This window comes from Malaclemys terrapin, chromosome 12, assembly GCF_027887155.1.
Source record: "Malaclemys terrapin pileata isolate rMalTer1 chromosome 12, rMalTer1.hap1, whole genome shotgun sequence".
Taxonomy (NCBI): domain Eukaryota; kingdom Metazoa; phylum Chordata; order Testudines; family Emydidae; genus Malaclemys; species Malaclemys terrapin.
Window position 1 is genome coordinate 389,908 of NC_071516.1, and position 15,898 is coordinate 405,805.

The 15,898-nt window shown below is 58.4% G+C and overlaps 1 protein-coding gene across 2 annotated transcripts in view; it reads left to right on the plus strand.

Annotated features, from left to right (window-relative positions):
* CDH22 (cadherin 22) overlaps positions 1 to 15,898 on the plus strand; it is a 153,731-nt gene that overhangs the window by 32,257 nt on the left and 105,576 nt on the right. For both annotated transcript variants that reach the window (XM_054046240.1, XM_054046241.1), the window contains exon 2: positions 12,144 to 13,386. In XM_054046240.1, the coding sequence (XP_053902215.1) occupies positions 13,009 to 13,386 (378 nt within the window). In that variant the 5' untranslated portion in view covers positions 12,144 to 13,008. The remainder of the gene's footprint in view (positions 1 to 12,143; positions 13,387 to 15,898) is intronic.

The following is a 15,898-nucleotide window of genomic DNA, read 5'->3' on the forward strand; positions in this document are numbered from 1 at the left end:
GAGACTGAGAGAGGGAGAATGGAGGTGGCATAGCAGAACAGCTTTCCTGGCTGTTTGACCTCTTGGATGGTGGCAGAGTTGTCAGCCCCGGCACTGAGGACCTAAAACTAGGCTGCACAAACACTGGGTGATGGAGGACATGCCATTCCCTACCCAGGGGGGTGGGTTTTTGCTATCTATAGTGTCTATGGGCCAAATCCTGGCACCTGTGAAGTCAGTGGCAGAGCTCCTATTCACTCAGCTGGGACTAGGGCTTGGCTTATCTGTCCAGGAACCATTCACAGTGGTGCTGCTAGCCAAGGCATTCTCCTGACTGCCTGTAGCACCAGGCGCTGCAAGGCCTTTGTGTCATCCATGGGCTCTGTGGGATTAGGAGGAAGTGTCTCCAAGTTCTGGATATTTTCATGGTGCCACCTGACCCAGATCTGCAGGAAGTCACATTATTTCACCTCCCATCAGAGCCTACGTTTTTAAAGGCCAATTAAAGCATTGTATCCACGTAGACAAAGCATGAAAATTCCATATTTGGAAAAGAATTACTGCAGAGCGAGACCGTTATGGCTGTAAAATCCTCTCCCCTAAGGGAGACTTTAAGATTTTCTTTGCAATTAAAATTTCTTTGAAACTTGGACCAGAGAAGATTTGGAGGAGAAAATCTCTAAACTTGAACATACTTTTCCTAACCAGTGATTGTGTGAGGGTTTTAACAAATAGCACTTCCTCCCAACGTGGCTGGAAAGCAGAAGGTGGCACTGAAGGAGAACTGCTGAAAGGGCTGAAGAGCTCCCATCTCGGCAATTGCTGCACCCTTTTTGATGGAATTTCTCCAGAAAACATCCAAGGCGACAATAATTAAAACTTCAAATTAAGGCAACTTGGAACGAAGAAGGAAAATAGATTCCTAGTCACGCTGGCCTGAGCGCAAGTTGTTGGAAGGTTCTTTTGGAAAAGCAGCTTTACCTGAACCCTGCTTTCCAGTCCAGCTAAGCAGACAGGCAGAGGCGGAAGTCTCTTGCTGGGGGAGTAATTCCAAGAAACCAGAAAGAGGAAACTCACAGACTTACTTCAAGGACAAGAACGATTAAACTTCTAATAAGTGTAATGGGCTTTCTGTCCCCGTGTTATTAAAAACTGGAGCTGCGGGAGATTACTGAGGGAACTTCCTTTTATCATCACCCTCTGCCTGTGTCGTGTGCTAGGGGTGAGGGCCGGGCATTCGCTAGACCACAAGGAACCTCCTACCTTTTCCTTGTACTGTCTCAGCCTGATCCTGAGAGGTGCTGCTCTTGTTGGAAGCCAGTGGCACCTGGTGCTTTGCTGTGATACATTAGCATTATTGCAGGTGGGAGCCGTGTTCAGGAGGATGCCAGTCTGGATACAAAAGGGCTTTCATTGGGTAAGTAAAATTCAAAATCAATTAAACATGCCTTTTAAAAAGGGTGCAGCTCCACATTCTTGGCCATTTATCTCCAGCATTTGTATACTCTGCTGCACTATCTCTTATCCAGATCAATATCTTCAGCCATTTCTTATTGCTTGATTGCAAGACTACGTTCAGGTTCTACAAAAGATGCCGTGAATCAGAGAGTGGTTGCTGAACAAATGCATCTCATGAGAGAGGGTCCTACCTGGGCTGCAGCGCCGGCCTGGGTGGCTAGCGCTCACCTGGCACAGCAGGGAGAGACCAAGGGTTGGGAGAGGGGTGCTGTTGTCATCAGTCACAGCTAGGCCACAATTGCTCTGTATTGTACCATATACTTCGTAGTGCTTTGTCCAGCCTAGTTTCCCCAGAAAGGTCTGTGATCTGGGAGTTGGAGCTGAACCCTAAATAACACATTACTGGTGTGATTTCCTGTGGGCTGAGAACTTGCAACACTAGAGTCTTTGGGTCAAATGCAGCCCTGGTATGACAAGGTGCAACTCCGTTGATTTCAAAGGAGGGCCCTGGCTCACACAGGGCTGACGGGCCTGGTGTTCTCCCTGCCCTCAAAGAAATAATAAGGTGCAGCATGTGTGCATGCTCCATGCTGGGGACACCCATTCTTCCTATGTGAACGGCCCCTTCAGGCTGCAATGCTGCATGTCTGCAAAGAGCAGGCAAGAGTACACAGCAGGGAGAATGTCGTGTTCACCACACAGGCATTTTGGAGCAGCAGCTCTTCTGGGGGGCAAATAGTGTGGTTAGACAATGTGCTCACTATTGGTCTTTCACCTCTTCAGACTGCAGTCCCAGGGGACACATAGGGATGAGTTGCATGCCTCATTCCAGTCCCTAGTGGACATTTCTCCTTATCACAAAAGGACCCCACCGTTTTGCACAGGCAGCAGCTGTTGCTGAGAAGTGACCTAGCAGGGGGGCTGCAGGTCAGAGTTGAGGCGTATTGTCAGAGCTGTGTTTAGGAAGCTCGCACACAAGCTGTGTGGCCCTAGCCTAGTGCTGATAGCAGGGCCGGCTCCAGGCACCAGCCTGGCAAGCAGGTGCTTGGGGCGGCCGCTCCGGAGAGGGGCGGCACGTCCAGCTATTCGGAGGCAATTCGGCGGACGGTCCCTCATTCCCGCTCGGAGTGAAGGACCTCCCGCCGAATTGCTGCCACAGATCGCGATCGTGGCTTTTTTTTTTTTTTTTTGGCTGCTTGGGGCAGCCCAAACCCTGGAGCCGGCCCTGGCTGATAGTATCTTACATTCAGCAAATTCTCCTCTCTGCTCCCACCTCACCCTTGCCCCAGAATTGGAGGCAGTAGCATGAGAGGAATAGCGTGTTAGTCCCTCCTGCTTGTCTCGCAATAGGCAGGAGATCAATTGAATTCTGGAGCAGTGAAGACTCTGGGTTCCCAGCCAATGGAGGTGCTTGGAGGTGATGTGCCATAATAAAGTTTTCTGAGAACCTTGCCACGGTTACACAGTCTGTATACAACAGACACCGGGAAACAAATTCTAGCTAGTCTGCTCCTTTCCCCAGGAAGGGGAGAGTTAAATGGAATTGAATCTTGTTTAAGAAGCGGAGACAGTTACATGGCACTGTAATTTACTGCACTGTTGACAATATGAAAGACGAATTTGTTGGTGGAATAATCACGGGCTTTTTGGCCCATCTCAGTGGGATCTGTCTGAGGCCAGGCTCTCAGGGCTGCGCTGACTCGCGGAGATGAGATGCTAGGCAGGTGGTCTCGCTGAGGTATTAAGTGGGATATCGAGCTCTGATCCTGCACTATTGCACTCATCAGGAACACAGTTCAGGAGAAGCCGGGTTTCCTCTGTGGTTGGGAGCACTGCTTCGGCAGTTCCCCCATTGCTTCAGCACTGATGCAGCCAGCAAGGCTGGGTAGGCCCTGGCTCCAGGCTGGGCAGGCCTGGGCATTACGGTTATTTGTTGGTAGTACCCAGAGGCCCCAAGCAGGGAGCGGGGCCCTGCTCAGACACTAAGGGAGAGGCAGTCCCTGCCTCAGAGAGCGCTCAGTGTGGGCTATGACGAGATTCGGGACAGGAGGGACCATTGTGACTATCTAGTATGACCTGTGTGGCTCAGGCAACAAACTCACCACCAGATTTCCATGTGGGGGGCGCGGCAGGGGCAGTGCAGCACAGCCCTGGACTCTCCCTATATCCTGACGCTCCTTCCTTTGGGCCTTCCAGGATCATGACCAACCCGTTTCCCAAATAAGCCCAATGTGCCCCCCGCAGGTCTGGCCTGGACCCCTAGTTTGGTGTTGTTCAATGTTAGCTGCATGGAGAGGAGCAGACTGCAGCTCCCACGAGCCCTGGTGAGCGCTTCACCCCCAGGTGAATGTCGGCCCGTGGGGCCAGCTCCCCTTATGCACAGGCACTGCACAGGCACTACAGACAGCCGCAGAATTCTTCCTTGGGTGGATTGTGCCGTTTTGGCACACATCCTGGCAGCTGCTCGGCTCGCAGGGCACTCTGGGACTAGGACCCCGGGTGTTGGCTGCCCCTGCGTCCGGCTGCAGAAGGAGCCCCCAGCCTGGGAAAGATGGGAGATACGGGGCATTAGAACACAGTGGAGGCTGGTGCGAAATCCCTACTGCTGGGGGCAGGCAGACGGCGCCCCGGGACTGTGGGATGAGCAGCGGGAGCACCTGGCTGGCTGGAGTCGAGAATGAAACCACAGGGCAGAATTAGGCATCTCTTGAAATAAATACTTTAATATCAGCCTCCCGGGGCCTGGGACCCAGCCAGGGCTAGGCCTGGGGTAGCCTGCCCAGCCTGGATCTTCTCTCACATATCAGTGGTGCATGGCAGCGGTAGGCCATGGAGAACTGTCTGAGCTGGGGTGGTGGTGGGGAATTTGGGAACATTTAAACAGCCCCTGCCCACCCTCTCTGAACTGTGGGGTCCCCTGGCTTTGACTCTCCTCGTGTGGCGAGCTGCAGATCTCAGGTGGGCTCATGCCCCTGCTCAGCTGTGGCCTCTGGTTAAATCCACGTCCTGCTGCGCCTTGTGTAACTGCTGCTCTGTCACTCTCCATTGCACACATCAGAGCGGAGGCAAATGGGACCATTCCACCTGCCATCACCCTGCCCGGACTCCCCAGCCTTGGGTGTCCCATGGAGGTAGCTATTCCCTCCCGCTTCTGAGCAAGGCACTCCACCTCTCCCACTGAGCTAGGGAGGGAGAGGTCTGGAGCAGAGCCCAGCCTGGCAGCTGGGGCACCAACCTGGGCACCAGGCAGTGCTGGTCACCTGGCAATGGACCTTCCCTGAGGCTGCCAGAGGGGCGAAGCTCTGAGCTAACCCCTTGCTGGTGGTTTCCTGGGCAGGCCCGGAGCCTACAGGGTACCTGAGTCACCCCTTTTGGGGACTGGTCTGCCCTGCCCTGCCCTGCCCTGCCCTGCCCGCCTCTTGGGTCCCCCACAGGCTGGCCCTATCCACTCAGGTCCTCCCCTTGGGGACCCACCGCAGGGCCCATCCCTCTTCCTCTGCCATTCATACTTGCACATTCGAGGGTGGCTCCATCCAGCCCTGGATGACGTAGGTAGCACTAACTGCTTGTTGCCAGCGGGAAGTGCTGCTTCTGGCTGGGTGGGTTTTTCTATTCCCTGCCTCCATCTCTTTGTGTCCCTGACCGCTCTCCTCACTCCAGATGCTCGTTTTGCTCCCAGGCTGCTATCTCCTCTGGTGCCCCTTCCATATGCCTTCCATGCTCAGTGTTGAGGCTGGCAGGGAGTGCCGCAGCTACCTGGGACCTGCAGGCTGAACATGCAGGACAGCAATAGGCAAGGGCTAGGAAGAGACCCTGGAGCCCAGACACCCGCAGTTCCCCTAAGCCAGGGGTGGGCAAACTACGACCTGTGGGCTGGATCCAGCCCTTGAGCTCCCGCTGGGGAGTGGGGTCTGGGGCTTGCCCCGCTCTGGTGCTCCAGCCAGGGAGCAGGGTCAGGGGCCGCTCCACGCGGGTCCTGGAAGCAGCGGCATGACCCCCCTCAGGCTCCTTCGCATAGGGGCAGCCAGGGAGCTACGCTCTACATGCTGCCCCACCCCAAGCGCTGCCCCCACAGCTCCCATTGGCCAGGAACCACAGCCAATGGGAGCTACAGGGGTGGTGCCTGCAGACACGGCGGCGTACAGAGCCACCTGGCCATGCCTCCGTGTAGGAGCCAGAGAAGGGAAATGCAGTTGCTTTTGGGAGTCACTTGAGGTAAGCACCACCCAGAGCCTGCACCCCTGAGCCTCCCCCAGCGTCCCAACCCCCTGCCCGAGACTGATTTCCCCCTCCTGCCCTCTGAACCCCTCAATCCCAGCCTGGAGCACCCTCCTGCACCCCAAACTCCTCATCCCCAGCCCCACCCCAGAGCCCCCTCCTGCATCCTGAACTCCTAATTTCTGGCCCCACCCCGGAACCCGCACCCCCAGCCTGAGCCCTCACCCCCTCCCACGCCCCAACCCCAATTTTGTGAGCATTCATGGCCCTCCATACAATTTCTATTCCCATGTGGCCCTCGGGCCAAAAAGTTTGCCCACTCCTGCTCTAAGCCCTCTCCAGTACAAGCTCGCCTCTTCTGGGTGCCCGACCTGCCAGTTGGTGCTGGTGGAGAGAAGTGTGATTCTGAACAGGCCAGGCTGAGTAATCCATTGGCAGCCTAATGGGGCACTAGTAACTGATTTCCAGCTGTCAGGAAGGGTGTGGGTGTGTAGAGACCATTTCTATCCTGCTTTTCAGGGAAGATGGAGCTAGTGAGGCCCCAGGTGATGCTTCTGAGGGCTGGAAGATGGATGTTTGGTGTGAAGAGACCCCCAACTGCAGAACTTACCCCCAAGTGTATGTATGCAGGTAGGGCTGCAAGTTTGTGCATGTAGGTTTTGTGTACAGTGTGTGTGGAATGTCTGAATGCAGTTGAGAGTCTGTGTGAACGTTTGCATGTGTGTAGATGTGTGCATGTATCGGGGTGTGTTTGTATCATGAGAGAGTTTGGATTGTGTGTATTCCTACAGCAATCTATTTACAGTTTCCTAGCAGCCTGGAGACAAAGCCTTCCCCTTTCAGTTCTCTCTGGGCCCCTGCACAGGTCTCTGGAGGACTGCAGTCAGATCTTTCCATATTGCAGCACCTGAGCGCATGTCCGTGTTATGTAGGGCTTCGTCAGGTTGCATGATGTATTAGCGGTTAGGCTGTTCCTTTGTGTGTGCTGGTGTTTGCGCCCCCTCTCCCCCCCGCTTCCCCTGCATCGGCTGCATTTGTAAAATGAAATAAATATTGACACGGGCGGGATGCTATTCAATTTGTCCTGATCACTGGGCTGCGGTGAGTTCTGACAGGGCAGAGTGTAAAACATAAGCTCAGGATGTAATTTCCACTGTCAACATGATGTACAGTATGGCTCTGCCAAATACATACCGACAAGCCGAGCGAGCCCTCTCGGGGAGGGGTACAAGTCACGGTGATAATTGGGAAGCTGGCCCTGAGGAACATCCGCAAAGGTGGCGTTTCACTTGGATTCTGAACTAGGGGTGCAGGGGGGGTATGAGCATGAGCGTGTCTGCCTGTGAGCCCCCATAGGCCGTCCCGTCGGGGCGCTGCACTGCGTGCTGGTACTGGCAGCAACAGCTCCCATCAGTTATTTATGGCCCATAGCTCATGTGTGGCAGAGAGAAGTGCCCCAAGTCAGTTATGAAAGGTCATCAATATCACTGGGAAATAAATGCTGTCGCCAGCCTCTGCCCCTTGTGTGTTGGGTCTCCCTGGGCCCTACCCGCAGCAGAGGACTTCATGTCCTGGCACACAGCTTTGCATGCAGCACCGAGAGGTTACGGGAAGGGGAGAGGAAGAGAAAGCAGCTGCCCCTGGAGGAGGCTGGGGGAGCCTGCGAGGCAGGGATAAGCTGGAGAGGAGGGTGTGGTGGACGTGTGCAGATAACAGACCATTGACCCAAGCCCAGCCCTTATATAGCACCGGAGGCAGTGCTAGCCCACTGGGGCCCTAAGTAGGGTTACCATATTTTGTGCCTCCAAATGGAGGACACTCCACGGGGCCCCGGCCCCGCCCCCAGCCCCGCCCATGCCCCCTCCCCAACTCCGCCCCCTCCCCAAAGTCTCCGCCCCCTCCCCTGCTTCCCGCGAATATTAAATTCGCGGGAAGCCTGAAGCTGGTAAGGGGGGGTGTGGGGGGAGCAGGCGCGGCCCAGGCTGGCCCCCCGGCGGCGCCAGCCTGGGTCGGCTCGGGCCCTGGGGTGCCAGCCCCGGCCGACCACCCCCAGCCCGCCCAGCACTGCCGGCCCCCGGCGGCCCAGCGCACCCCCCCGCTATCCCGGACCGGCTCCCGGCCCCGTGGCCCAGCGCACCCCCTGGCGGCCCGGCCCCGCGACCCCGGACCGGCCCGCGGCCCCGCGCACCCCCGGCTCCCCGCCCAGCCCCGCGGCCCGGCGCACCCCCCCGCTACCCCGGACCGGCTCCCCGCCCGGCCCCGCAGCCAGGCGCACCCCCCCGCTACCCCGGACCGGCTCCCCGCCCGACCCCGCGGCCCGGCGCACCCCCCCGCTACCCTGGACCGGCTCCCCGCCCGGCCCCGCGGCCAGGCGCACCCCCCCCGCTACCCCGGACCGGCTCGCGGCCCCGCGCACCCCCCCCCGCTACCCTGGACCGGCTCCCCGCCCGGCCCCGCGGCCAGGCGCACCCCCCCCGCTACCCCGGACCGGCTCCCCGCCCGGCCCCGCGGCCCGGCGCACCCCCCCGCTACCCCGGCCCGGCTCGCGGCCCCGCGCACCCCCCCGCTACCCCGGCCCGGCTCGCGGCCCCGCGCACCCCCCCGCTACCCCGGCCCGCGGCCCGGCGCACCGCCCGGCTCCCGGCCCGGCACCGCGCCCCCGGCACCGCGCCCCCGGCTCCCCGCCCGGCCCCGCGCCTGGCCCGGCACCATGCCCCCGGCCCCGCGACCCCGGCCCGGCCCCGCACCGGCCCGGCCAAAGAGGCCCCGCCCGAGCCCTCCATCCCTCCCTCCCGATTTTCCCGGACATGCCCGGCTTTTGGGGATTTCCCCCCGGACGGGGATTTGAACCCCCAAAAGCCGGACATGTCCGGGAAAATCCGGACGTATGGTAACCCTAGCCCTAAGCAGGAATATTTCCCCCACAACACATAATAAAAAACAAATGGGGGGGAGGGCCCTTGAGCTGCTCGGGGCCCTAAGCAATTGGTCTGCTTATGTCTAGTGACGGCTCTGAATAGCACAATCCAAATGCGTGACTGTAAGGGTGAGAACAGTGGAATGGGGTCTGAGCACTTAGGGTGGCCTCACGCGGTAGGAACATGTTTATCTCCAGCTCCCATAGATCTGCTCCTGCAGACATCCCTCCAGCGCTCTGCATTTCTGTGGCCACAAGACCAAGGGCTGCAAGTGGATTACACTAGCAGTGTCCTGGGGCGCGGAGCAAATGGAGGAGTCAAGCCCCATTAAATTAGCAGTGAATTGAGGGGGTGTGTTTTTCCTCCTTTCCATGTCTCCCACCATGGGAGACTTTTCCTCCACTCTGTTGCACTCCGCCCCGGCCGTGCACCAGTCTGAACACGCTGCAGATGCTGTGCGTGTTCCTGCTGCAAGGGCCATCCCTTGTTTCTTGGACACAAATATGTCCTGTAGGAACACACAAATGTGCCTGTCAGGTGAAATTGGCTAATGCCCTTTCTCTGCTGCCTCTAGGCATTTCCCAGACCAGGGGCTGTTTTCCCTGTGGAGACTTCTGGTGAACCTGAGCGTGGCTGAGCAGGCAGGGTTCTGGTGATGGACAAAGGGTGAGAATTCTGAGCTCTGGTGATTGCTTCCCACAGTGTACTTAGTATTGTGACAGGCCTGGAGACGGGACCAGAGTGGACCCTTTGTTAAGTTCTGATTCTAGCAGTTGCATTTCCTGAGTGCAGCCCATCTGTGTTATGGCTACAGATATCGCTGCAGCGCAGAAGTGCTGTGTAATAACAACTTAGCACTGACCGCTCCAGAGGTGGATGCCCTTTGCTTGTCCCCAGGCAGACTCAGCACAGGCGGAAATAGAGTGAGTTTCGCCCCACCTTGGGGTTGAGAGCCGAGGAGCAGGACAGGCTCTGGGGCGCAAGGGGTGAGTGTTTGCTAGCAACTGGCCTGAGACCCACCAGCTGATTTCACACCCACCCAGAGCACCATGGGATGGGAGCCATTTCTGGCCAGTGCTAGGGACCAACTTCCCGAAGCGCCAGTCCACTTCAGCATGGTGGGTTTGAACCTTTTCAGTGGGGCTGGAACATCCTTGGGTTCGTGTTCGGCTGAGGAGAGACTAGAACAGGGATGGGTTGAGATTCCCATGGAAAGGCCCCACCCTTGGCCTGGGGGCTCTTCTCTCCCCAGGGCAGAGCTGAAGCCGACCTCTAGCTAGAAAACCTGCGTTAGCTGGATGGCTGCTGGGAGAAATGTGTTGGCAGGAAAGAAGATTCAGGCGCTCAGGCAGGTTTGCAGAGTCTGTAAAACCCTGGACTTAGTGAGATTTGTCAGCCCTGGTCATTGCCCAGCAGGGCCGGACTCGAGTGGTCTGACCTGGAGATGAAAGGTCTGCAAGAGCAGAGACTTTCCAGTCAGGCGTGACTGTGTTACACTGGCCATTGTCATGGATGCTTTGTACAGTATGTTTATGTGCACGCGTGTGCTTTACGTGTGGTTTCGTTACAGGGCTTTTTGCTCCCCGGGAGCAGCTGGCTTTGGCCGTCGGAGATGGGGCTAGATGCATCCCACTGACCTAGCACAGCAGTGCTTCTGATGCCAAGGGACGGAGGGTGCAATCAGATTGGCTGACAGAGGGTTCAGCCCAAGTGATTGTGGGCTGGTGGCCGACATTGTCAGCCCTGCACCCTCCAGCAGTTCTACCCACTCATCCCTCCTGCCTCCTAGAAACAGTTTCCTGCTTTAAAATGTCTTTCATATTGTTTGGTTGCAGGGAAACCTGCCTAATTGGCACAAGTGACTCCAAGACCCTCTGTCACACACTAGGAATGAGTGAGCCAGGATGACTGGGCCATGCCCTTTGCTCATGCCCTCTCGAGCCTAGTGCATGGGTGATAATTCTTTGCATTTACTAGTGAGTATCCGGTAGCACGTGCAGTGAGAGGGGAGATATCTCAGTGACAAGAGGCCTTGTTACAGCCCTGTCTGCTGAGGAGTGGGCCCAGGCGGCGGGGCCTCTGGGCGATGCATTTGGGTAGGAAGCATTAATGAGGCTGAACAATAATTCCTGACTCCTCAAAGTGCACCAGAGACCCTGTGTTCCCCAGAGCATCAGATGCCCACAGTGCGGTGTGTGTGTGGGTGAGTGCGCACTGGCCCCTGTGCATGTTATACAGGGCATATGTGTATATGCCGTAGCAGGCCCGTGTGTGAGCATGCTGGCGTGTGCATAACACCTGTGTGCTGCGTAGGAATCAGGAACTGAGTGATGCTCAGTGTCTCCGCCACGTGAATGCCCTGTGTGCTGTGGTGTGAGGGGGCAGGGAAATACCCAAGCTGGCGTGCTGTGTGCAGTAAGCCAGTCAGGCCTGTGTGCCTGTCCCACGAGGGCGGGGAACCGGGTGCATGCGAGGGACTTGTCAGCTGCTGCCGAACTTGGCTTTGTAGCATCTGGCAGTGGCTGGGCTTTGAGAAGCCCTTCTCCAGGCAGCTGTGTGACTCCTGTGCTCCGGGGAGATCCTGGTCTGATTTGTAAGGGACACGGTCCAGGATGCCCCCTGCCCTGCCCCGCCCCTCTGTCGTCTCTAGGGGACAGGGAGGTGCCTGTCCATCGCCCATGGGCACAGCGAGGCTTATCGCAAGCTGTCTGAAATGGTCCCTGTTACACAGAGCATGTTTCCATCCTGGTGGCAGGTCACAAATCTCCTGCCCAAGCTTGTCTGTCTGTGTCTGGGACAAGGCCGGACCTGGCTGGGAAGTTGGTATTGAATATTCTCTGGACTCCTCTCCTCAACCACTGTTGATCTGGAGCTCAGTCAAGGTAGCTCTGGCTCCCACAGACCCGGATTTGGGGCTGGCAGCTCCTTCCCAGTCTGAGAATATCAAAGAGTGAGGCTGGTGAGAGGGGCTGGACAGGCTAATGGGTGGAGCCCAGAATTGGGGAGCCAGTCTCCCCTGAGCTCAGGCCGGTGTTGTCCAAAGCACACACTCCTTAGAGTGCTGAGCTGCACACACAGGGTGTCACGCAAAACCTGCGCCCCTCAGCCCTGGACCAACAGCCGCTGCTGGGAGCGTTAGCCTGTGGGGCCCTCCCGACGCCATCTGATCACCCTGAGTAACTACTTGCTCTCACTTGGATCCCAGAAGCAGCGTGAGGGGGAGGCGCGCTGCGCAGCTGCCGCCTTACTGGTTTGAGCTGTTGCTGTTCTCCGGATCCCTGCTAAATACAGGAATTTCCATAGAGATGAAAGCGCCACAGCTCTGCTACCCTCCTCCTCCCGATGTCCCTGGCTCTAGCAGCTCCTGCAATGCCAGGCTCCCACACGTGGCACCAGGAGAGGGGGCAGCAGCACTACAAAGAGGGAGAGAAAGCAGGGGAGGAAAAGAGCCAGGCAGTGAGCACATGAGATGAAGGGAGCATGAGGGGCAGCCAGACGAGGGGAGGCACTCAGAGTGGGGAGTGCAGTGCTCAGCCCAGGGGTCGTCACTAACATCTCGGCCTCTTTCAGGTTCCCGGAGACGTTGTCAGTTGCCCTGTGCTCACCCGAGTGAACTGGCAGAGGATGGAGGTGACCGGCAGCAGCTTGGCGAATGGTTCTCCTCTAGAAACTGGAGTGCAACAGCTGCGAAGATGGAGAATACAAATGCCCTCAGCCTGAGCAGCCCTGCACCAGGGCCTGCCACAGCTGGATCTGTAGCCTGATAGCACAGGGCCTGTTTCCGGAGTGGGTGAGCGCCCGTCTTGGCCACAACCGGCTGCTCCTGTTAAGATCTCTCATGAAACTTAATGCAAAGGTGCTCGCTCTTCCGTCCTGCAAACTACAGGTGCAGCCTTCTCTGTCCCCACAAGGAGAGCCCTGCCACAGGCAGCAGAGCCCCCCTCTCTGCTTGCTGAAGTGTCCCCAGGGTGGGATGTGGGGAGAGCAGAGGGGGGGATAAATGGTCTTTTGACCCCTGGCTCCCAAGGAACTGCAGCCACCAGTCTTCCTGCTCCGGCATTGCTGCAGCCACCAGCCCAGCCACGGAGCAGTGCAGCCCCGGGTCGCTGGCGAATGGGGCACGCGAGCGCTGATGGGAAAGCACTAGTCGTCTGGCCACACGGAGTCTCTGAGAGGGCCCAGGCTGTAGCTTCTTCCAGGCAGAAAGCTTGACTGTTCTCGCCTTGCTCAGCCCGATGCCAGGAGCCGAGGACGCGGGTCACTTGTTGCTGTCAGCAGCATGCCTGGGGCCTGGGCAGACGTAACTCCTAGTCCACAGGCACCCTGAGGAGCCTGACTGTCTGCAGCGAGGTTTCGGCGGGGATGGGGAAGCTGCCCCATCCGGGCTGGTGAGCCCCACAGTGGTGGTGTCAGGCTCCTTCCTGCTCCCCAAAGGATGTCAGCGTCCTCTCTGAAAGCCACTCTCCATGCAGCCTCCTGGTGCACAGTGGTGATGGCGCTGCCAGGCTTCTCATGGACCGTACTTCTGCTACTCTGCACCCTGGAGCAGCTGGGGGCCCTGGCCATGCACACGGAGGCCAGGGGGCCGGGCCTGGAGCAGCCGGGGGCCCTGGCTATGCACACGGAGGCCAGGGGGCCGGGCCTGGAGCAGCCGGGGGCCCTGGCTATGCACACGGAGGCCAGGGGGCCGGGCCTGGAGCAGTCAGGGGACAGCATGCTGCTGGCAGGTGGACGTGTGAAGCGTGGCTGGGTGTGGAACCAGTTCTTTGTGGTTGAGGAGTACACGGGCACGGAGCCGCTGTACGTGGGAAAGGTAAAGTGACCTTGGTATGTCTCTGCAGGGCCCAGGCATGTCACTGGGAGGGGAAGGGGCTGGAGCTAGACCAGTAGCATGGCCAGGCACAGAGGGTGCCCCTGCCGCACAGGAGGAAAGGCCCTTGCTGGGGGAGGGGCTGCACTGAAGGCAAGGAGCATCGCTGGATGGGATGGGAAGGCTGATCTGGTGGATTAGGAGCCCTCAGGGCCAGGCAGTGTTTTAGGCTACATCTACACTAGGGGGGAGGATCGATTTCAGATATGCAAATTCAGCTATGGGAATAGCGTAGCTGAATTCGACGTATCTGATCCGACGTACCCCGCTGTGAGGACGGCGGCAAATCAACCGCCGCGGCTCCCCTGTCGACGGCGCTTACTCCTACCTGGGCTGGTGGAGTACGCGCATCGATTCAGGGATCGATTATTGCGTCCTGACAAGATGCGATAAATCAATCCCCGAGAGATCAATTTTTACCCGCCGATCCGACAAGCCCTTAGACACAGTCAGTGTTTGATGGGGCTTCAGTAGGGCCAGTGGGTTCAGAGAAAATCCAGAGCAGGGAATACCCCCTAGATGGACAGCTGCCACCTCAAGTGCTATGTGGGCACATGGGAGGGGAGGAGGCAAACTGGCAGCACCCAGGGGGCACTAGGGGGAGGGGCAGGCTGGCGGTGTCCCAGGGGGCGATGGGAAGGGGGGCTGATGGTGTCCGGGGGGGTGACGGGAAGGGGGGCTGGCAGTGCCCCCAGTGGGGTGATGGGAAGGGGAGCTGGCAGTGTCCTTGGGGGGCGATGGGAAGGGGGGGCTGGCAGCGCCCCCAGTGGGGTGACAGGAAGTGGGGGGCCAGCGGTGCCCCCGGTGGGGTGAGGGAAGGGGGGCTGGCAGTGTCCTTGGGGGGTGATGGGAAAAAGGGCTGGCGGTGCCCCCAGTGGGAGGGGACGAGGGGAAGGGGAAGTGGTGGGCAATGCCCTGGGGAGCGCCCCGACACACACAGTGCAGTGCACTCTCCAGTGGTGGTGCTGGGCTCTGATGGAGACATGTCCCACCTCACTGGGAAGCTGGATGAGCAGGGCCCGGGAGCTGGGGGTGGGGTGGGGGGCAGCCAGACAGCAAGTTACCATCCCATCCAGAACCCTCCTCCCTGGGAACGCCAAGGTGGGAGGGGCAACGGCAGTGCCCTGAAGGGAGCATCATCATCACTCCAGCCAGGGGCTCCCTCTTCACTTCCCAGCGACAGGCACGACAGGCACGGGCCTTGCATCCCCCTGCACTGGATTCCTCTCCAGGGGGTAGCTCCATGGCACTGCATCCTCCCCTCCTCCCCGCACCCCCTCATAGCTCAGTGGCACTGTATCCTCCCCTCCCCCACCCCCAGGTCCATGGCACTGCATCGTCCCCTCATCCTGCCCCCACCCCTGTAGCTCCATGGCACTGCATTCCCCAAGTCGCCCTCTTGTAGGGGTGGTTGCGTTGGGTTTCAGACACCGCTGGCTTGCTCCCAGTCCTGGGAAGACTAAGCTCAGACTTACCAGCAGGATCTCCCCTGAGGCCTGTGCTGGCTGCTTTCTGGTTCCTGGTCCGTGCAGATTGGGGCTGGCTCAGAAAACAGCCCCTTCAGGCCTCCATGTGCAAATCCCCCCTCCCCGTTCCTCTGCCCAATTAGTTACCCCAGAGTAAAGGTGTTGCTGTATTTACATAATACCGTATGACTCCAATTTGCATAAAAGATTTGCATGGAATGCACTTAATATGCCTCTATTTGCATATGAATGTGCCAGGAGGGACTGGGGGGGGGTTCTTAGGGCAAAGGCTAATATTACAGGTGCAGAGTCACTTTGCTATAGGCCAAGGGCTGGGGTCTGGCTCCTATGTCCCAGGTGCAGAGCCAGCAGTCCTGGGTGGTGCATGGGGGATGGGCTGGTGCCTGGGCAGGAGTCCGGGTGATGGAAGTTACTGGGGCACCCAGGGGATGCAGTTTGCTTTCCTCGTATTAATATTCCGCTCGTGCCCAGTCAAGATCAGGCTGCGTTGCACTGGGCTCTGTACAGCACCCAGGGAGACTCAGCCAGTTCCAAACCCTGCCGTTGGGTTTGAGACTGATGATGGGGTGGGGAGACTGGACAACGTGGGGGGATAAGCTGGTGTCGGTGTGTAGGCTCCACAGAGCCAGTCCTATGTCCACGTGAGAGCTGAGTGCAGGGCCTTGCACAGTGGCTGTTGCCCAGGGGAGTGACAGTCTACTAACCTCCAAGGTGACTCAGTTCATGCCATTTATATCTTCTCTTTCCCTTAGCATTTCTCTCTCTGCTAGCTGATGAATGCCGCTGTTAGACCTGGCACCATGGAGATGCTCCGAACCTCTGGTGAGGGGTGTGGTGTGAAAGCCCAGAGAGACAGTAACTGTGGTAGCTAACTGCATGTTGCCCCTGCCAGCAGCCGGGGCTAGCATGTGCTTGTCCTCCAGCACCCAGGTTGGCACTCAGTATTTGTGCAGTGTGGATGGCCCCCT